Source organism: Epinephelus lanceolatus, chromosome 12 (genome assembly GCF_041903045.1).
Source record: "Epinephelus lanceolatus isolate andai-2023 chromosome 12, ASM4190304v1, whole genome shotgun sequence".
Lineage (NCBI taxonomy): Eukaryota > Metazoa > Chordata > Actinopteri > Perciformes > Serranidae > Epinephelus > Epinephelus lanceolatus.
The window spans coordinates 18,163,599-18,187,425 of NC_135745.1; the positions used below are offsets into that span (position 1 = coordinate 18,163,599).

General features: G+C 43.9%; 1 protein-coding gene across 1 annotated transcript in view; it reads right to left on the minus strand.

Annotated features, from left to right (window-relative positions):
• Positions 1-12,924, minus strand: part of skila (SKI-like proto-oncogene a) — a 35,409-nt gene extending 22,485 nt beyond the window's left edge. Inside the window, exons 1-2 of the mRNA XM_033650399.2 lie at positions 12,751-12,924; positions 9,196-10,476 (exon numbers count right to left, since the gene is read on the minus strand). Coding sequence (XP_033506290.2) covers positions 9,196-10,317 — 1,122 coding nt within the window. The 5' untranslated portion in view covers positions 10,318-10,476; positions 12,751-12,924. The remainder of the gene's footprint in view (positions 1-9,195; positions 10,477-12,750) is intronic.
• Positions 12,925-23,827: the final 10,903 nt, after the last annotated feature.

Consider the following 23,827-nt stretch of genomic DNA (forward strand, 5'->3'; position numbering starts at 1 on the left):
GTGTGCTTTACCACCTCTAAAAACGAAAGAGAAAGTCTCTAGAGAAGCTGGTTGCCATGGGACACTGTTTGGAGGTAGGTTACTGGTTCAAATCTGCAATTAGGGAGAGAAGCACGCACACACACACACACACACACACACTACCACCACCACCAAAAACGCAGATCAGCTGCCTGGTTTTCTATATAAGGGAACTCGGCTTACTATTTGACTGGATGAAACAACTCAGAGTGCTTGGAGACAGAGGGGAGTGAGAGAGCTGCAGAGAAAACGAGCGTTGCTAAGCAGACTGAAAGCCGAGAGAGGCTGTCAGCAAGCCAGCAATGCACTGCTATCACTACAGAGAGAAAACACAAAATGGAGACACTGCTCAACCCTCTGTCTTTGCAATAAATTACACAGCATTCACTGAAATACCTTAAAATACATGCTGAAGCCTGCCTCTAACAGCCATTCAGTAGGTAAATGGATGTTTTATCACCCAGCAACAATAACCTCATCATAATTTGACCTGATTTCTATTTCAAGACTAGTGACTGAAACCCGCCTGTACTGGCCCTAGTACGCGGCCGTATATTGATCGGCGGTTTGTTTACTTCTTTCTCAGCACAGGAGGCCGCTCTGCTATAATGTGGAATACTGCAGTAAATGTCAATGCTTGGTTGGTCGTCGCTGTCTGCAACTAAGTCAAAGGGGAGAGGAGAGGATGGAGAAAGAAGGAGGGAAGGTTGAAGAAATAGAGAGAGAGAGAGAGAGAGAGAGAGAGGGTAACGGCTGGGGGGCTGACCCATGATATAGTCACAGAAAGCTCCACCTGGCCAAAACGCCCCGCAGGGTAAAATCTATCACATATACATGGAAAGAGAGACAGTTAAATCCAAACAGACCCTGGGTCCTCTGACTGTTCTGCAGGGAGCTCCGGTCTCATCCATATTACATGCAGGAGCTTGTTTGATGCCTCTACTGCTCGTCTCTGCATGGGCAGCTTGGCTTTGCTGTCCAAGCCCCTCGGGCTCGACTGTCTCTCCCACACACAAACACGCACAGCTACCGTAATGCAAATCCATCAGCTACCATGACTTTCTCTCTCTCTTTCTCCGTTACAAGCTCTGGTTTTTAAAACAAGTCTCTGACAATTCTCTCTACTTTCACAATGGCTTGTGGACTACAAAATTTACTAGATACATTCACTATTAATCTGACAAAATCTGAATTATTAAAGAAAAGAACTTCAAAACCTGCATACAGAGATCAACCAGCATTTGGCTGGAGGCGGTTATTTATTTCCACCCTGCCTGTACTGATATTAATGCACCAAAACATATGACAGGTGAACCCGCAGTCCACACACACTTGTTCACCAGACTTCCTTCATTGAGACAGTCACTGTCTGAGGCAGGCTTGACAACAGCCCAAGAAAAGCACAGTTGGGTTTGGTAAATGTCATTAGGGTTGAGTCAGAGCTCTAAGTGAACACACCTGGGCGTAGATCAAACAGACTGTGTGAGAGACCGGGACGGTGATAAATCTCTGTCCTGGCTCCACCGTGACGCTGATGAGTGGAGAGCAGACCGCAGCACTGATGGGGCACCGTGACTCACGCTGCAGGATAGGGTTGGCGTGGTGACGAGAGGAAGTTGCTGATGGTGGTTGTGCTCTTGTGTGTGTGTGTGTGTGTGTGTGTGTGTGTGTGTGTTTCTGGCTGTGTTTGACCCTTTGACTTCCTTTAATCATGGACTGCGGACTGTGTCATCTGCACAGCATCCCGTGCTACTGTGTATATTTGTAAGTGTGTGTCATCCCTCTAATAAGAGATGTAATCATATGGACACGTCAGGGTCAAGTCACAGTCTGGCTTCCTGTCATTCACCTTTGATGACACAAAAAGTTTCAGTTTTGAATTTAAAATTTCAACAGTATCTTTTATTCTCTTCTGCTCTACAAAATAAAGAATAAGGCTGCCTCCTTGTCTGCTGAAAGCGGCTGACAGAAAAGCCAACCTTGCCAAAATTTGCCATCATTCAGCCAGAGGCTAGGTTTGTTCCCTCAACATGAGTCAGACTTCTAACAAACTACTGTACATATGGCCTCATCTGGGATCAGGATGTGTCTCAGCCGGTAAGTTTTGATAGTGATGACAAAGAAAATGTCTGGCATAACAGAGTGCGCTTGTCATAGGAACTACTTAAAATGAAGCAAGACTGTAAACCACAAGGCAATGCTTCACTCTTCAAAGGATAAAGTCAAGGGCAATAAGGCTCGATGCAGGCCAAGTTGCCCCAGCAGCAAGGCTGTTTTAATACGAGCAATGGCGAAGCCAGGAAAAAAAGAGCTGGGCACGCAAAGAGTGAGAATCAGTGCCACATGCGCAGCAAGAGTTGCACACACAGGAACACACCACTCTGTTGCTTGGGGACAGTTAAGAAGGACTAGTAGCATGCAAAGATGCTGAAGTGCACTCACCAGTCTCAACACATGCAATCCTTAATTAAGCTTTCATAGCTGAAGTATACTCAAATAAAATGATACATTATGTGTTTTAGGAAAGCTGTAATTAATTGCATCTGGAGGTCAATGACCTCAAGGATTGTCTACTACTTAGTTTACGCTGTAAAGGAAGTGCACTGGGGCTGCTGAGGAACCAGAGGGAAACAGTCCTCTATTTACAGGATCTAGATGAGTTGGTGTGGCCCCCTGAGGGGTATGAGGCAAAGAAGACAGTATGTTAAGAAATATCACAGAGACAGATTATTCCCATGAGCGGCATCACTGCAGGTGGGAATAGCGGTGAGATAAACACATCAGCATTTGTCAAGGTAGAGGCAGAAAGAGATTTAAGGCTGGGCAAACCACAAAACGTCACTTGTTTCACCTTCACTAATGCGGTCTGTTTCCCAGTTGCTAACTTTACAGCCTTGCCCTGAGCAACATCAGTCAGGCCCCTGGTGAGATAAGGATTTACAGGGTATAGAAGCTGCCAGCAGTGGAAGGGAAAGAAACAGTTGGAGGGCGTTTGATGTTAGTGGAGCAAAGGTGAGGCTGAAAAATAAGGGACTTACGGAGCAAGTAATCACCTACCCAAGCTTGGCAAGTTTGCATCACACAGTGGTTTGCTGAGCTATCTGCTTTCATATGGTGCGTAGGCTGAAGGTCAAACTAGCAAGGGCCACAGCAGCACTTAACTTGGCAGCCATTGTTGTGTGTAATTAAGCACGTGGAGGCTGACAAAAAAAAGTGAACACCTATACAAACCACGCAAGCAGACTCGCTTCCGTATGGAAATGATAAGCCATTATCAAACACGCAAATAAATTAACGGCAAAGTGGAGAGATGGGGATTCCTTTAATCGTACAGGCGGACTAGTATCCCCCTGATTTCTCTGTTTGCAACATGCATAATTGATCAGTGTAGTGGTTGGGCTTAATGTGTTGTGGATGTGCTGGGTGGCAGCCCAGCGGGACTCATGACACGCCTTTGATATCCAGTGTTTATCTCCCTGTCTGGGAGACTGGGGCTGTGGGAGCAAATACAAGAGATGTAGTCTAAGTGCCTATATGGTGTGTCTGCTGTGTATATGGTGCTCCTATGGAAAGCGCCGTCTCCGGGTCTCTCCATTTATATCTTCATTAATCACCGTTCCCACCGGGAAGGCGGCACAGAAGAGCCTTTCAAATGCAAACGCGATCTCACTGCTTGCACACAACATGCACAGGCTGGCAGTCTCTCACAACCCTTTTACAGTATACCTCCCTCGCCTCCGACTCCCTGCCCCCAACACACACACACACACACACCCTGCTCGTCTGACTGTCTCCCAGGGAGACCAGACACTGGACAGTTAATCTTCTCATCAACACATCGATTAATTAATACCAAGGCTCCTCATTATTCCGGTCTCACGCAAAACAACCCGGGCAAGCTAGTCAGACGTGTTACGATCCAAGCCCCCTCTTCTTACGGTCCTGTTTGAACTCGTAGCCCATTATAGTCGCCCCTCTTTCACTTGTTCCTGCTCTCATTTTCCTTAGAGGCAGCAAACTGGTCTGACGCCCCGAGGGGGGAGAGCAAGAGCACAGTGAACATGCAAACAGCCTGTCAGTCCAGGGCTCTTTTTAAAGCCCACAGGACATTGGGCTAGGAGTGGCTTAGCTAGTTTGTTTAGTCTATGAGACTGTTGGCAGACGTGGCAAGAGGCTCCACTGTATCTGGACCAAACTATCTCTGCTGCCTGCTGCTGTGGCGAAGCTCACATCAGTCCTACAGCCGCACATTATCTTCCTCTATTGGTGGTGAGGTGGGAAATGAGTCCAAGTCGAGGAAACAGTCGAACATAACAAGCTGCAGCTGGGGTGGGAAATTACCACCAGCCAAGCAATAGTTCATTTTTGAATGTGGAGTACAGGCTGTGAGTTGGTGCACAACAAACCTAAGTGATGAACTGTACCGTGGCTGAGGCCTGTGACCATTTCCCAAACTTGATTAGATTCTTATCTCTTTAAGAAAAAGCCTGAGACGTAATGACTTTGGCATTCCTCCAGTGGGCTGCAACGCTCTTATGGAGCTGTGATACTGGCACTGACCTGATGGTGACATACCAGAGGCCCCTCAGCTCAGCCCCTCCTACCTTGCGGGGCCCCTTTTAGCCCTTTACAACAGGCAGCAAACACTTTGCCAAGGCACAGCCTGTTGTGCACAGGGAACACAGACAGCTTCCCACACCAAACTACATACAGGCATGATAGACTGTAGGTTACTCTGAGCCGGCATTCAAAGGAGCTGCTGTGTATTCAGTATAAGTGAATAATTGTTCTTTGGGAAATGCACAAACAGACATAAAAATATGTGTATGGGTGTCTTGTAGTGGGGTGGGGGGCAAAGGATAGTGTGTTAGCTGGGGAAATGTGAGCTAGCCGGCATGTGATTGGCCAACCAAGAGGGCTGTTCCAGGCCAGATTTGTGGTTCAGCTCAGGTCTTGGAAAGGTTAATTTTCAACTCGAGGGAAAGAAGAGCTGGGGCCCAAGTTCCCAACCTAATGGCTGTGGTCACAGCCTGCTTCATGGAATACGACCAAAGTGTACACCCACCTGTCTTGAACATACCCTCTCATCTTCTTCGTTTCATACTCTTTACTTCGCTTGTCTGCCCTTACCTCATTTGCTCAAGTGCTGCCCGCAGGGGTGGTGTGTTTTCTGACCATGGATACCCTTTTGTGTCTGCGTGACACTACTTCTGTCTGGCAGCCTGTCTGAGTTGCAAAATGAATGCAGGCGACAGGAGAAGTAGAGGTGAGGTTAACTCTGGGAACTGATGCACATGTCTGAACACAGACAGGAACTTATGCAACACCAGCTGCAATCCCTGGAACTCAGTCTCCTCATTTCACTCTTCTTTCGTTTCCTCCTGCCTCCCTCTTGGTCCATCGCCTCCTCTATTCAGTGTCCGTGTCACCCAACAACTCGCCACATCCATCAAGGTCGGAGACCCGATCAATAGCCACTGGCTTTCCTCTCATCCGCCTGGCAGACGCACACAAGTGGTCTTATTGCTTATGTAACGATCGACTTATCGGGTCATTTGGCTGCTTATTCTGTTACTGTCCGCTGATTGGGGCCCAGGGGGTATTGACTGTTTACAGACACATGTGGGCAACAGCAGAACCATCTTTGTTAAAGAAAGGGATAATGGTGAGCAAAGGATGGCAGAGTGAGGAGCACACTGAAGGCCATAACTCAAGATGGGTTAGGACAAGAGCCCCAGAGAGGAAGGCAGATGGAAGATAGACGTCATGATAGCGGGAGAGGTAGAGGAAAGAAGAAGCAATAGCAAAGGCAGCACAGTGAGCGATTAGCATGCCCGCCAAAATCCAATTAGTTATAGCCCAGGAGAATGACTGACAAGCAGACAGACAGACAGAGCAGACAGCCCTGGAGACAGCAAGAGAGTGCAGCTGCACTGGTCTGCGGTAATGAAGTCACTGGTTTCCAAATAGCAAAAAGGGGAAGCCAGAGAGATGCAGCTGTCTGCCGTCTGTGCCGCAGCCACTGTGTCAGCCGGGCCAGCGAGATAGACAGTGGAAGGCTGTTCTCTCCGTCTGACACTTCTGACTCTGGGCCAGCACAACGCCACAAACAAGGCTGAGGCAAATAAGAAACACACAGCTATGTTTGCTATGCTCTGCCATAGGGTTATGTTCGCTAGGGTGGGAAGAATATGTCTAAAATATCATGTAATAATGTTTTCTTATTTGGAAATAGTCTATTTTTCCACTATGGACATACACACTAAGAAAAGTTTGTGATTCTGGTAAATCAAACCAATGACACCACACAAAGTTGTAAAAAAATGTTTACATTTAGGACTGTAAAAATTACCGTGGTATATCTTTGCATCTTAAAATATAAGCTGACCTACAACAGGGGGTTTTGTAATTCAGATGTTTTGTAATACACAGCCTGGTGACATGCCATGTAGACACACAGCCAAAATAAATAAAATTACAATCACCAGTGGGAATTTCTGTTACTTTCTGTCTTGTGAGATTAAAAAAAACACACCCAAAATGATGACACATGATCTTGCCTCAGTGGAAAGTACAAGTGTCCATCACACCCTTGAAGTCAAAATGAACACTTTGTCTGTCAGATACTTTAGTAACTCTTGAGATAAGGCTTCAGTTTTTTTGCTGTCTGTTGGTGGCGTCTGTCTAGCAGACTCTATTTACACAGCAGGGATCAGTAGACAAGCTAGCAGTGCCTTGGGGCACAAAGCGCCGTTTATAGAGAGCAAGTCCTGGAGTTTTTAACTGCAACTTCTCAAACCAAACACTCCTAACAGGATATGGGTCCAGTAGCTATTGGAGAAGGTGGGAAAAAAAACTTCCAGAAGGCTCCCTTGTTTGTGTCTCTTCTCTTTTAGCGGTCCCAGAGCTCTATGGTAAAACTATGAACCGCCTGTAAATGTGCACATTGACACTGTGTGTAAATAAGGGCCATTGGGAAAAGGGTCTGCAGTCGGGGTTAGACTAACACACCGAGGCAAGCCATCTTTCTAAAAAGCATGTGTGACTATAAGCTGCCTGGCTGGACTTCCACTAACATCCACTGGGATGTGGAAAGTATGAGTCACACAGCCAGTGCAGCGGAGGCGGCTGGACACAGAGAGTCTGGAGGATGTTCAGGGTGAGAGACATGTCCGTCTGCCTCACTTCCTGTTCGGTCAAACATGCACTTTCATTACACAAATACACACACATAAACAGAGAGTGGTTAGACTTGTCCTGACTGAATGAAGCGGGACACTGCCAGGTCACCTCGTTCTCTGGCCAATGACCTTTCACACACCCGCGCATCCGCTTCGGTGGTGGGTGGGGGGGTGGAGTGGCATCCTCTTTTGATGCCAAAATCACCTGCTTCCTGTAGACTCACAGGCAACTGTCTTTCCAGGAATTTGTGCCTTTGCGTGTGTGCCTGCCTACACAAATGTAGCTGGAGTTTCACTTTTAATCTGACAACACAGTTTCTGATCAAGCCAAACCCTCAAAGACAACAGAACATGATAAAATCTAGTCACTAGTCACCCAGCAACAGCTGCGAGATTAAAAAAAGAAACAACAACAATGAAAAAAATGACTGAGGTATCACCCCCTAAGAGAGAAGACAGGACCTGAAACTGTGGTGAGACAGAGGCTCCAGAGAGACTGGCAAAGTGTGAGACAGAGAGAGACGAAGATGTGTCATAGTAGCCTCCAGTTAGCAGCTTATTACACACACCGAGGTTGGCAATGTCTCACACATAAACACACACACACACACGCACACACATACACCAAAGACTGTAAGACTCATCATCCACCTTCAGCATATGTTTTTGTACATGTGTATTGCGTCTGCGGTCTGTGTACGTTGCCGTTTGTGCGTGCGTGTTTCCTCTGTGGTATTAAAACCTCTCTGCCTTTGAGAAAGAATTTCTTCGTCGTCCAAGATGCATAACTTAAACTAAGGCAGAGGAAGAGGAGGAGGACAATTGGGAAGTGGCTAGACAGGAATGCGGTCGGGACGCTAGACGGTAGTATGTCCGGCACATTCAGACGCCAAGTTAACCAGACAGGGAAAGAAGCAAGGCATCTCTCTATCTCATGTACACAAACAATACAAAATGTGTTCCAGAAATACACACTCACACCTGCACACACTATGAATACACACTGCAATTTCTCTACTCCACACTCACTTAACCTGCTGCCTGCTGTACCACTATCACAAATAAATCTTGCCAGCAAGGGTTGTACTAGAGCCCCTTTCTGCTTGAAATGTGTGTTAGCTGGTTAAAGTCAGTTTACTTCACTTAAAAAACAATCTGAACAGGTGGAATTTAAGTGTGAACAGACCACACCAAACAGACAAAAACACAACTCCACCTTTACCCACAAAACAATACAAAAAGGGCAGTCCACTGTGGTCAGAGGGAGGTCATGAGACATAAACCAGTCAATGGCAGGGAAACAATCTAGAGCTTTTCCCCCCACTGAATGCTGACTTTTCAATAGGCGTGCTGCCCTTGTGGCTTAGATACTGCATTGACATGATTTTTTTTTTACAAAGCAAAAATAAGGAGAATCGGCAAAATCATCGATCATCAACCAAAATCATTTGGAAGACTTTGCTGCTTTCTGGCTTTCAGAGATAACTTGTGTAGGAATGTGCTGAAAGACAAATTTCAGTGACATGGGCAGACTGAAGATGTATTTTATGTTATAATCATCAGATAACGATGTAACAATTAACTGCTGACATGTGGTTTTTATACAGGATTAAAAGAGGCTCTTTCTGAGTCTCTCATACTGCCCTTTTGTTCAGTGACATTCCCAGTGACCTCCAGGTGACCTGAGGGGACAAATGATGCACTTCCCCTTCAGCTGTGGCCAGCTGGCCGAACCTCGTCTCATCAGACCTGGCCGGGCAGATGTCACCACCTGTCCCAGGCCGTCCTAACACATACCAGGTCAAAGCAGGTTTAAGATAACACCAGCTGTAAGGCAGTCTAGTCAAACTGCTGAACACACAGACTATAGGACACCATCCAATGTAATAAAGTTAAGTGACTTCCTTACCAGGATGATGACGGATGACAATTTAATGCACGCAAATAAGCAAAGACAAACAAAGATAGAGATATGAGTCAGAAGTGCACTTACTTTGTCTAGTGACCTCTTGAGCTGATAGTGGAACTTCTCTTTGACTTCATCCAGGAGCTGCTTGAGCTTTGGCTCCTCAGGCATGCCTTGGTACTTCCTGGCAAGCTGCAGGTAGCAGGGCCACTTGGCTGAGTCAAAGCCCCAGTGGCAGGTCCTCTTATCTGGTGACTTGTGTGAATGCATGACAAACTTCTGTGGTGAAAAGAGCAACTGGCACTCGACACACTGGATGCAGGGCGCCTCGGGCTGGGTGTAGAACTGGGGCACAAAGAGACCCTGGCACTTCCCCAAACACTGGTGCTCCACCTGGAAACTGGCTTCGCTCTCCTTCAGCAAGCCCTGGGTCGACAGCTTACCGCTGGGGTCAGCAGGCAAGACCGCCCCGGGACGCAGTAGAGCATTGCACAACCGCTGTGCATCCGTCAAGGTAATGAGGCCACAGGAAGGTGCGTTGAACGGCAGAATCCCCAGCACCTTGAGGATGTGTAGCTGCTCAGCGTCACAACGTGAGCAGTAGACGTAGAGCTCATCGCACACAGTGTTGATCTGCTGCAGCGAGAAGTCACGGAGCACAGAGTTGAGCACCTGGGGCAGGCAAAGTCGCTTCTCTCCCCCAACGACGAAGCAGGAGATAGACTCTCCTTCCAGCAGCGAGTGGGTGAGTTCAGTGGAGCTGTCACAGGGAACCAGCAGAGGGCCCCCTCCCAGAACAGGAGGGGAAGGTAGGGGGGGCATGCCAGCCGGGGAATGCTCATGGCCGGTGCGGGCTGAGAAAGCAGCTGGGCCCCCGAGGGAGCTCTGGCTGCTGAGGGTGAACTGGGCCAGTGTGTGTTTAAGCCCAGGGCTCAGGTCCAAGGCTTTAGCAGAGCCCACCACGTGCAGTTCAGCCCGACTCTCCACATCCATGTCAGAGTCGTGGCACAGATCCTCGATATGCTCCCTCTTCACCTTGGGAGTTTTGGGGATGGAATCCAAGCTGCGACGCTTGAGGTTGATCTCCGCCATCACTCGTTTCTTGATGGGCGCATCCTCCAGTCGCTCTCTGTACAGCCGTTTCATGTTGCCCTTGAATGAGGTCAAGTCTTTGAAAGGGGTTTTCAAACTGGTCTGGGTGCTGGCCATGTCTAAGCACTGGGTTACTGTCGTTTCTGTCTGCTGACTGAGTTCTTGTATTCCTCTGAGTCTTTCTTCCTCGTTAAGTCTTTTCAAATGACACAAATCTTCTGGTAGTTAAACACATGCATGATGATGACTGAAGGTTTCTATGTTCTGATCCGCTTCCTAAGCATGAAAAAACAGAAATTTAGAAAACAAAGAAGAGGCAGAAAATAATGTTTCAGTCACTATCTACACTTCAGCTAATAAATTCCTCTCCTGAAGTAGAATAAACAAACTGGAAATGATCCCATAAAAAATGTTGTGGAGCATGAAACATCCATAAGGAGTTTAAATGTTTTATGGCCACTGTCCCGGCTGGGGGCTGAAGAGGTCAATGGTTGCTCACTAAACCAAATGGCCATTACCATACTTCACACAAACACAAGGCTTTCTCAGCCCTTGTAATTGAACCCCAGGGGAAATTTGCATTCAAGTTTTCACCAAAGGTTTTGGAACAAACTTCTCCCAGCACAAAGTGAGAATTTTAACAAGCAAAACCAGTTGACCAGACATGGCAACCCGAGCGAAATTCCCCACCACCCTGCCCCTCTGTCATTACATTGTTAATGTAAGGCTGATACAATGGTCAAAAACATTTCACTTTGCAAATGAAAGTGCCCTTCCCAACCATATTGTGCCTTCCCCTAGGTCTGCTTACCCCACGCTGACCCCATCAACTCCATGAAAAACAATTGATAAAAGCGTTAACAGCAGTCGTCCCCCTTCTCTCAGGCCATTCACAGCTTGACATACAGCAGTATGAAAAGCGGTGTTCCCCCCACTTTTACTCGCAGGCTTTACTGCGGAATAACCAAGTTGACCGTAATAAGGTAAACAACACTTAGCTGGTATCCCCAATTTAAAACGCAATCTAGATGATAATGGCTGCTGCTGCAATATGACACACGGCACACTGAATGCACTTCAGCTTGAAAATGCAACATTTACTGTACCATCTGTGCTCTTGTATTAACGTGAAATGCGTTTGATTGTTTAAAATCTACCCTAAATGGGGGTTTCGACTCGTCAGAAAAGGCAGCAACGCACATTTGACCACTGTGCGTGGATCTGCAGGCTTTTGCAAAATTAATCCCATCGTTTTTTCCACCGACTGAAATGCTGCGGCGGTGCAAGCCTCGAGCTCGATTCCGGGTTGATATTAGTAGGCGTTTTTAATGGCAAATATCACCGTGGGCCGTTTCAGAAAACGGCAAAATCAAATCAGCGATCAGCAATAAATGTTGGTCTGCAGAGATGCAGGAGCTTCTACCCCAGTCTGCACGGGACTCCGTTTTCTTGGTTGTTGTAACCTCCTATCTGATCGGTTTATTCCTATCAGAAATCACAACACCCCGCATTGCTTCTCTGAATAACAACGCGGTTTCCTCAAACATCCCCACAGCTATCAGGATTTTTTTCTAAATGTCACCTCCACTTGTAGTAACGTTATCCTTTTGCCTGCTGCAAGGACACCGCGTATAATAATGCTCCTGCTCTGCTCCATCCCCAGCTATCCCCCTCCTCCTCTCTCTCCAGTCTGCAAGCTGTACCTCGCCTCCTCTGCTGGCTCGCCACGACGGCACTGGTATGCAGACAGCGCTGATAATGACATTCACTGTCTACACTACAGTCTGGTCTGGGAAGGCACCGCGGTCCAGCGTTACGCACACACCGACTCGGTGCGGGCACGGAGGGTGTTTACAACCGCAGCTCTCCCCCGTATGTTAAACACACAGGTAGCCTCCGTGTCCGATACACCCAACGGTCAAATCGCTTTTAACAACTCATTAAATATTACATACATTAGTGTTATATTAATTTTAAATACGTTTTAACCACAAACGTGTGAAAAGTGAACGCGTGAAATATGCGCATTCGTCTGAAAATCAATCAATTGACGAATCATGTATTTAAATGCTTCATAGTAATTGCGCTAGCTAGCTTAGCTGCGCAGCTCACCTCTGTACGGTCGGCTGTGAGGCAATCTAAACAGCTATGAGGCAGGCTAACACGGCTCTCGAGAGCACAGGCTAACTTAACCCGGTTCACCCCAGCTATGAGAGCGATAATAAAACTGTCTGCTCGCACAGTGATAAACAACAATGTCTGCCACGACTGGGAATTATAACTCAAAGTAATATTAAGGCAGCTCGGTACAGTAGGCGACACAGCTTGCTAACCGAGAGAACCGACAGCGCTAACGTTACAACAGCTAACCCCGAGATAGAGAGCGATACAGCAGGCTAACTGAGCCAGGTTAGCTTCGCCCCCCGCTCCAGAATTCAAACTCAACCGTTATCACGCGCTGTGACCCGCTATCGATAAATTAACGTTTGTTTTTTAAATTAACGTCCGTTTGAAAGCTCCATTTCTTTTAAAAATCGAGAAAACACTTGCCTGAAATCGCTGCGCGTGTCGGTCGTCCTCTCTCGAGCGGGGTCTTCTCAGTACTGGAAAAGCCTGGCGGACCGTCAACAAGATGCAGCTAGAGGCTCCACTACAGCCTCGCAACGTCACACTGCACACGGGCTGAGAGGCGGAGACGTCACCCGGCTGACGGAAACTATGCGGGGGTGTCTCTAGTCTGTCTGCCTGCCTGCCTGCCTGTCTGTGTGTCTGTCTGCGTGTCTGTCTGTCTGTCTCGCACAGCCTGGGAGATTGTTTCCTTCAGCAGTAAAGCTGTGAGCAGAGAGGTGGAGATAGACGTCAACAGCAGGCAGTCAGCGGATGCCAAAACTGGGGTTCGGGGACTTTTAGAGGTCCTTAAAGGGATCCAGAATTGGGATCTCTTTAGTTTCACTTTACTGCTCTTAGAAAAGCTTATTTTAATGTGGAATTGTGTGTGTTTAAAACCATTTTCCCCTCTACATTTCAGCTTGATTTCACCATAATATTTATTTGATATTTAGGGACATTGATGTAGATGGGGAAGAAATCCTCACACACACACACACACACACACACACACACTTTATTGTCAGAAAAAAATCTGAAATTTGTCTACAAAAATACAAAACAACATTTAACCAAGAACAAAATGATACAACAAATGCTACAAATCAAATTAAAGACATTTACACCATAAATTGATGTAGAAAAGGCACATATTGGTGTATGAAGATTCACCAGAATACAGAAAATTAAATGTTTGATGCTTTTTGATTTTTTTGGCTCAGGACCCCCTGAGCTCCCTGTTTCATAAGTATCCCCCCCCCCCCCCCCCCATTGTCGATACTACCGAAACTCGAAAGCTACCCCCTTGTTTCGTTTATTAGGACCCTGACAAACCATGCCAAGGGATGGCCGATGGTTAACATTGAGCTGTCAGTGAGCATCTGATGCCCTAGTTTTTGTGTTGGCTCTTGTCTGCTTTTTTTCAGCCAATTCAGCATGTTGGATTGGCATCAGAGACATTGGCGATGGCAGAGCCCATTATTGAATGAAATCACTCTGATTGGCAGTTCAGCTCTGTGCACAAGAAGAGAAACAGAAGTGAGGAAGGTAAACAAATGGCTAAAGTCAAGAGGGAGTGTGATCGAAACAAGCTCTGTATGAGGTAATATTATTTTGTTTAGTCATTGAGCTCTTCAGCAGAAACGGTTTGTGATGATTTGTGATATTGTTGGCTATTTCACAGAAAAACAACATTTAACTAAAGGACAAAATGATACAACAAGTGCTACAAATCAAATTTTGACAAAATTAAAGACATTTACAGCATAAAATGATGTAGAAAAGGCACAAAATGGTGCATAAAATTCACCAGAATGCAGGAAATTCTCTGAAGGGTAGTTCAGCTCAGCGCACGAGAAGAGAAACAGAAGTGAGGAAGGTAAACAAATGGCTAAAGTCAAGAGGGGGTGTGATCGAAACAAACTATATGAGGTAAGATTATTTTTTTGGGCCATTGAGCGATAAATATCGTTCGTTCTTTCAACATGTGTTGTTACATGCTAACTGGCTAACCAGCGTCTTGAATCCATTCTGTCTGTCTTCCGGTTACCCTTTTTTAATTACAAATACAGACTATTGCCGCCTGCTGGTGTGGAGAGTTACTTCCTCTAATGCAGCCACAGTTTGCTGTTGTTTGTAGTGGTGTGTTCAGGTGCAAGTTTTTGTCAGAGACATAAGCGCCATGAGGTGACGCAAAAAGCCTTTGTCACCACTACATTTTTTATATCAGTTTGGCGTGCCTGGGCCTAAAAATCTATTCTTTTTAGAGATTCAACTTCATGTTCCTTTGATTTAAATCATGTTGTAGGTCACTTTAATTGACACGGCCTTGATTGACATTATGCTGACATTAAACTGACATGACAGAAAGCTTTATCTCCCCCTGTCTTCGGCTTTCCATCAAGCTTGTGAAAATGAGAGGATAACAGAGGACAAACACACCGGGCAAAAGGGTCGCCTCTTCTCCAGCACCTCCCCCACACCTCCCCCCTCACTCTTTTTATGGACCCATCCTCTGCTAAAGGTCAAGAGGTCATTCAGGCAGTCTATTGTGCCTTCAGTGATGATAGAAGTTAATGAAATCTGGGCATGAGGAAGTCAGGAATGAGATTTTATGAATTATAGCTAATATATTTCCATGTCAGGGAGGTTTAAATCCCGTAGCAACTGTTTACTCTGGACTCTGAATACACTCTATCATCTCTAACTCCTGTTCTTGGCTGGGACCTTAATCTATAAAGGTTATCATGCTCTGTCTCCATATGCTGGATTTTTTTTTTTTTCTCGGCTGGCTGGCTGACTGACCCACAGTCTGATGTCACACGTCTGTGAGAGCAGAGAGGCTTGATAAAGCTTTGATAAACAACACCGTCGGCTGTTTCGCCGCAGCCTCTCTCTGGCTCACTCTCTGACAGCAAGGTCAGCAGTTGTATTATGAGAGCAGATGTGCGTACACCCTGTCCAGCCCCAGAGAACAACAAGAGGGACATTGATTTTCCTGTAATAACATCACTCTGTGTACTGCGGGGAGTAAATTAATCTCATATCTGCCATATTGTGACCAGCGCTGATTGTTCATTAGGGATAAAGCAAAAAAAGCTGAAGGATGAGGTATAGTGTGGAGAGGTGGTTGTGAAAGAGCTGGGATTCACAGACGGAGTGTAACAGACGAGCACATTGATAAGCCTCTCCATTAGCCAAGACTCTAACTGTTATTGGACTTAGTACTAAGTGGACCCTTGGGGGCGGACACCTCGCAGTCATTTTCATACATCCTGTCTGGAATCAATGGGGGATATTGAAATATGTCCTCAGTTGTTCAATGGATGTATCTGTAATTTGGGGTAATGATGCTTGCTGAAGTGCTGGTCTGAGGTCATACACCTTCACCACAGAGTCTGAGGTGTGTCAGACAGTTTGGGGCAGACGTCTAGCTAATGTCCTGTCCTCTGTGTATGTGCGTGTGTGAACTGATAAACTAGCAACTGAGGGTTTGTACTGCGGTGTGAACTTCACCAGAAGAACATTTGTGGTTAAAATGTTGTCATGTCCTGCGTAGAATAAATGACGTACAGGTAATGTGTTGGCAGTGTGCGGGTGTTTCTTTTGTCTCTCCTTCACCTGAACTTTGAAATGCATTTTTGCATGGAACAATGACATACATCAGAGTCTTCAATGGTGGAAAGTAACTGCGTACATTTACTCAACTATGGTACTTAAATACATTTTTTAATCTATTCATTTACTTATTATTATATTTTTTCCATTATTTTTATTATTTAAATATTATTTATTTTTATTCATTTTTTTATTTTTAGATATAGATTTTTTTTTATTTTCTGCTAGTTTATGCCTTTACTCCACTGAATTTTTTTTTTAAATAGCTTTAGTCGCTATTTACTTGGCAGATTCAGACGCACAATACAAAATATAAATCAACAAATAAATGATGATGTATTATTTATGGATAAAGACAAAACTTAATTGATCCTGTGGGGAAATTCATAAGCTAATCAGCGGATATATTTAAAAAATAAATAAATAAATAAAAGCGCCCCATCTTTGCAAGTGATGTTTACCCATTAATACAACAGTAATCATAATCCAATAATATAAAATACATAATTTAGAAACAGTTCATTCTGCATTATGAGTACTTTTAGTAGAGTATTTGTTCAAAATCAAGATTACTAAATACAAAATCTTTTTTGACATCCAAGCTCTTTTGAGTCTCATTTTGTGTCAAAAAGATAGAAAATCGGTCAATAAGTACAAATTTGTATTCTGTAATTGGACCCCATGTTATCTTAACAAGCACTGTACTTAATATGTACAATAAATGGTAACAATTTTGTGCTTTTATTTAAGTCTAAATTTAAGTGCATGACTTTATTTTATCACACTGCACTGTGGTATTGCTACTTACTTTTACTTACTTTTAAGTTCACCATACATCACAGCAACCAATGACTTTTAGGATGTGAGTAACATGTCTTAAAATAGACTTGAAAAGAAAGTGAGCACATTCTGTAGTATTGTACATTAATACTGGTACTGCATATGCTAAAAGGACAAGAACAAAATCAGCAGCAGTTAAAACCACACTGAAAAACAGAAATGTGACAGGCATATACATCACGCAGGGGATTTCCATACACTGCTATCTGACATTCAACTTAATGTTACTATGATTCCATTACGTTCTTTGAGTTATTATTTTGTATAATCAGTGGTACATATATTGTCTTTTATTCCAAAGTTAGACCTTTCTTTTATATATTCAATTCAATTCAATTCAATTCAATTCAATTCAATTTTATTTATAAAGCCCAATATCACAAATCACAATTTGCCTCACAGGGCTTTACAGCATACGACATCCCTCTGTCCTTAAGACCCTCACAGCGGATAAGGAAAAACTCCCCCAAAAAAAACCCTTTAACGGGGAAAAAAAACGGTAGAAACCTCAGGAAGAGCAACTGAGGAGGGATCCCTCTTCCAGGACGGACAGACGTGCAATAGATGTCGTACAGAACAGATCAGCATAATAAATTAACAGTAATCCATATGACACAATGAGAGAGAGAGAGAGAGAGAGAGAGAGAGAGAGAGAGAGAGAGAGAGAGATGCAGGTAATGACAGTAGCTTACAACAACATTAATGAAAGTAATAATATTATAGTTATAGTTCTGGCTACTGTGGTACAATATGTTGAAAGTATGTATTAATATCTGACAGTATACTTGTGTGACAATAGTCATATGTGTATAATAACAGTAGAAGTATGACTAATGACTAATGATGGCAGCAGCAGCAGGAGGCATCTGGCAGGACCACGGCAGCAGCACAACCACACACGTCACGCTGTCCAGGCACCGCTGCGGTATGAGTTATTCTGAGAGACAGTGGAGCACAAAGGCTCCGGAGAAGAAGCCGAGTTAGTGACATCCAGAATGGCCGAGTTAGCAAGATGCAGTAATAGGATGAGAGTGAGTGAGTGAGAGAGAGAGAGAGAGAGAGAGAGAGAGGGAGAGAGAGGGAGCCCGGTGTATTATAGGGGGTCCTCCGGCAGACTAGGCCTAAGTCAGCCTAACTAGGGGCTGGTACAGGGCAAGCCTGAGCCAGCCCTAACTATAAGCTTTATCAAAGAGGAAAGTCTTAAGTCTAGTCTTAAATGTGGAGACGGTGTCTGCCTCCCGGACCGTAACAGGAAGATGATTCCACAGGAGAGGAGCCTGATAGCTGAAGGCTCTGGCTCCTGATCTGCTTTTGGAGACTTTAGGGACCACGAGTAACCCTGCGTTCTCAGAGCGCAGTGTTCTGGTGGGATAATATGGCACTATGAGCTCTCTAAGATATGACGGAGCTTGACCATTTAGAGCTTTATAAGTTAACAGTAGGATTTTAAATTCAATTCTGGATTTTACAGGGAGCCAGTGCAGAGAAGCTAAAACAGGAGAAATATGATCTCGTTTCTTAATTCCTGTTAGTACACGAGCTGCTGCATTCTGAATTAGCTGGAGAGTTTTTAAGGACTTACTAGAGCTACCTGATAATAGAGAGTTACAGTAATCCAGCCTTGAGGTAACAAAAGCGTGGACCAATTTTTCTGCATCTTTTCGGGTCAGGATAGGCCTAATTTTCGCAATATTACGCAGATGAAAAAATGCAGTCCGTGAGGTTTGCTTTAAATGAGAATTAAAAGACAAATCTTGATCAAATATTACTCCGAGGTTTCTTACGGTAGAGCTAGAGGCCAGAGCAATGCCATCTGGAGAAACTATGTCATCAGATAAAGAGTCTCTGAGTTGTTTGGGGCCAAGAACAATAACTTCAGTTTTGTCTGAATTTAACATCAGGAAATTGGTGCTCATCCAATTTTTTATGTCTTTAAGGCAGTTATGGAGTTTAGTTAATTGATTACTTTCTTCTGGCTTCATCGATAAATACAACTGTGTATCATCCGCATAACAATGGAAATTTATAGAGTGATTTCTAATGATGTTACCTAAAGGAAGCATATATAGAGTAAATAGGATTGGTCTGAGCACAGAACCTTGCGGAACTCCAAAACAAACTTTGGTATGTAAGGATGATTCATTACGAACGTCAACAAATTGAAAACGATCAGATAAATAAGATTTAAACCAGCTTAGTGCTGAACCTTTTAGGCCAATTAAGTGATCCAGTCTCTGCAGTAGAATTTGATGGTCAATTGTGTCAAACGCCGCACTAAGATCTAATAAAACAAGAACAGAGACGAGTCCCTTGTCTGAAGCAATCAGAAGGTCATTTGTAATTTTAACTAGAGCTGTCTCAGTGCTATGATGCACTCTAAATCCTGACTGAAATTCCTCAAATAAATTATTATCCTGGAGAAAATCACACAGCTGGTCTGCGACTACTTTCTCAAGGATCTTTGACATAAAGGGAAGATTAGATATTGGTCTATAGTTGGCTAACACCTCTGGATCCAGGGTGGGCTTTTTTAGGAGAGGTTTAATTACAGCTACCTTAAAAGACTGTGGTACATAGCCTGTTAATAGGGATATATTGATCATATCTAATATATGAGCGTTAACTAAAGGAAAGACCTCCTTAAGTAGCCTAGTTGGGATGGGGTCTAAGAGACACGTTGATGATTTAGATGAAGAAATCACTGCGGTCAATTCTTGAAGAGAAATTGGGGAGAAGCAATCTAAATATATATTAGATTCTACAGCTGTGTTTGAGGTTAGATAGGTAGGCCTACCATCTGAGGGCAGGAGGTCATGAATTTTGCCTCTAATAGTTAGAATTTTGTCATTAAAAAAGCTCATAAAATCATTACTGCTAAGGGCTAAAGGAATACAAGGCTCAATAGAGCTTTGACTCTCAGTCAGCCTGGCTACAGTGCTGAAAAGAAACCTGGGGTTGTTCTTGTTTTCTTCTATTAATGCTGAGTAATAGTTTGCTCTGGCATTGCGGAGGCCCCTCTTATAAGTTTTGAGACTGTCTGTCCAGATTAAACGAGATTCTTCCAGTTTGGTTAATCGCCAATTCCTTTCAAATTTTCGCGATATTTGTTTTAACCTACGGGTTTGAGAGTTATACCAAGGAGCAAACTTTCTTTGCTTTGTTAACTTCTTTTTAAGAGGAGCTACAGAGTCGAGCGTTGTTCGCAGCGAGCCTACGGCGCTATCAACAAAATGATCAATTTGGGAGAGGTTAAAGTCGGCACGGGAAACCTCTGTTACTGAAGGTATTGGTATTGAATTTAACGACGAAGTAATCTTTTCCTTAAATTTTGTGACAGCACTATCTGATAAACATCTAGTATAGTAACTGTTGCTGAGTGGCGTGTAATCGAGTAAAAAGAAATCAAAAGTAATCAGATAATGATCTGATAGCAAGGGATTCTGTGGAAAGACTTTTAGGTTATCAATTTCAATTCCATACGTCAGAACTAGATCGAGGGTATGGTTAAAACAGTGAGTGGGTTCATGTACACCCTGACTGAAGCCAATGGAGTCTATTAATGAGATAATGAGTATATCACACTGCTTTTTTCACATGAGCAAGTCATGTATTTATCTCCTGTTTTATTCAGTGTGTATTACTGCAGAAGGGTTCCTCATTATCAGAAATGTTGGCGTTGTACATTTCTGCAAATGATGAAAGCGTCACATTTGTACCTTTTAAACATATCATATGAAGGTTTGTAAAGTGATGTAATTTGTAAGGTGACTTTGTCATCAGGAGGTGGAGGGGCTGGTGCATGGCGTGTCATCTGGGTGAGAAGCTTGCCAAGATGCAGACCACTGTTCACCAACAAACAACAAACCAGTTGTGATTTAGTGAGACATTGCTGTTTTTCCAGAAGCTTTTTAGGCACAAAGGCATTTTTTTTTACAGAGACATTGCTGCTTTTCCTGTTCCCTCAAAACCAGGTATTTTAAGCTGAAACATGATCTTTTCCTAACCATAACCAAGTGTTTTTTGTGCCTAAACCTAACCACACATAAACGACAGGGTGTACTGTCTACATAATAACGTGCAAATGTAACATATCTGAGATTTGCATCCAACAGTGCAATCATATCATCCTTGTGATTGAGTTGCCCTTATTGTACCTGTAAGCCCAGGTCCATTCATACACTGTATGTAGATCTACCTGAAGTGGTCATGAGGAATCATCTCAAGTGTTTCCTAATGAAACAAATATGTTTCTACTCGATGCCTCCACTATCATTACAATCACTTCAGTAGCACGCACCAATTTGAAGCCACCTTACAGGGAGTATATTCAACTATAGACGCTGAGGAACAACTCATTACCTCAGCACTACAGTCAAGAGCACTGGTAAATGCAGTGTGACAGCATGGAGACCGTGCCAAGTGGAGCACTACCCACCTTAAATTGCAGTGTGTGTTTTACTAAGGGATTGCGTTTAGCACCAAGTATGATTCTTCTGCTGCTTAATTAATCCCTTCAGGGACGGAATAAAACACCCAACAAGATAAGAGCAATTAAAACAGGATGTTTTTTTTTTTCAGATCCTCCTCCGTTTTACATCATTAATTATACAAGGTTAGTGTTCCCTGTGTCTCACACAGGGTGATGTGCAGCCACAGTGCCTGGGGAGGCGTACCCCTCTTCTCCACCAGAGAGGGCACAGGAACAATGTCAAACATACCATCATGGGAATACAGAATTATGCAAAGACATTTATCCTCGTCCTGCGTGCAGCACTGCTGTATTTGTCTCGTGTGGTAATACAAGGGGAGTAATTTTCCACAAAATCTGGTTCAATTGAGACAATATATAATGATTTAGTGGAGCAGGATGTGAAATAAGCCCCACACAATGGGTTTCTATCCACCATTGTGCCGCTTATTGCAGCACACAAATCAATCTGTTTTATTATTTCTGACACATCATCATTTCCATGACCCTTTCTTTTTCACCTCCCAGCACTCAGCACTGTGTGCGGGGCAGAGGGGAGGGCAATGGTGTCAGTGACCTTTTAACCCCCAGGCACGCCGAGGGCCTTCTAAAAGCCAGGCTGGGAGTCACGTGACCAGCGGAGACACAAGCAGCTGGAGTGGAAAAGCTCAAGCTTAACGACTCAAGCCTAATTCCCTTCTCTCCAGACGCTCATGTGGGTCTGAGAGCTCAGGTCTCATCTCAGCAGTAAAACAAGCCTGATGATTCGAGTATGTTCAGACAGGCTTGTGTTTGCGTCATCTCATCAACAGTGAACCAGTTTTGCCTAAACAATTCTGTGTCACTTCACATTACAAGATTCTTTCTTTGGGTACAAATATTAAGAGGTAGGGTCGACTGGGTCTGTCCACTGCTTTGATCCAGACAGAAATATCTCAACAACTAGTGGATGGACTGTCATGAAATTCATGCTGCCCAGAGGATGAGGCAAACCCATTTTGGTAAACTTCAGACTTTAACTTTAGCGCCACCATGAGGTTGACATTTTTGATTTTTAGTGAAGCATCTCAACAACCACTTGACACATTGCAATTTTATATGGCCAATCACGATCACTACAGAGTGAATCCTAATTACTTGATCCCTAATGACTTGATTGATTATGATCCCTTTCATCAGTGGCGATACTTCATATGTCAAGTTTTTTTTTTGTTAAAACTTAGAGAGGTGAGATCATTAGGACATGAATTTACGTGACAGACCATTGCACCCAATTATTTTCTTCTCTGGCAAACAGAGCACAGCTAAACAGGATCTCTACAGGAAGTTTCTGTTTTGTTCACAGGTATCAGGTTTGGTTTCTTTCATATAATTTCCATAAACAGCTTTGGCTCTCAGTGTCTGCCTACAATGAACAGAAAATCACCAATTTTCACTGTAAAAAAACAAACGAAAAACAGGTTTTTATATTCAGAGGAAAATCCAAAAACGGTATCTACTGAACCAAAGTAAATTCTACTCTTGCAGGATATAAAAACCGTTTTGTTATTTGAACATTAAATGGACACTCTAGCAATTCAGAATTTCCATTCCATGATGTTGAAGGACATGAGAGCATCAGATTCAAACATGAATGGTCAAAATTAGGAGCAGCAGAAGCTCAGTGACTTCACTTTTAGTCCCTATTATGGGCAGAGCTAAAAAAAAATACCAGGTCCTACGTTTTCCACAATGCAACACAACAGCACCTGTCCTTTCCAATAAAGGCAAACCCCACAAAATAATCTTTAAAACAAACAAACAAACAAAAAAAAAAACTCATGCCAGTTCACACTGCAAGTGTTCTGTCAAATATTTGAGGTCTTAAGTCTACTGCTGCCTTCAAATGGGGTTGTGTTCACCGTGATTGTAAGAGTACATATGAATGTTTGCTGATGTTTTCAGAAATGGCAGAAGCCATAATAGTTCATTTTTCAGTGGATGGTAAAATATTGTAATACTACACGTTGGAGTTTTCTTCATAGTTTTCCAATATGAGAAAACTGAATATCCCCAATGGCCTCATCTTTGTCCTGTCATTAAGCCTTTGTACTTTCTGCATTATGTGACCCCCTCACTAGCTTGCTAAACTGTTAGCCTTTAGCCTTTGTGATTTCTTTTTTTTTTTAAGATATTTTTGGGGCATTTTTGCCTTTAATCAATAAATGTGAAAGAGGGAGAGAGAGGTAATGACATGCAGCAAAGGGCTGGAGTCAAGCCCGGGCTGCTGCAGCAACAGCCTTGTACATGGGGCGCTTGCTCTATCCACTAGGCCACCGACGCCCCAGCCTCAGTGGTTTCTAGTCACCAACAGTTGCGTCTACGTTGCCACTGTCTAGCAGCGGTGCTCTCACAACTTAACCACTTGAACCTTAATCATATCATGAACAAAGCTCCCCATGTGGATAAGACAAGCTCAAGAGTTCTGTTTGAATGCAGCATAACCCTTATTTGAAACTTTTCAAATAAAACACACTGAGCCTTGAAAGCATTGTCTTGTACCTTTTTAAACCCTCCTGCAAAATCTTGGTTATACAGCCAATTTTCATTGAATTT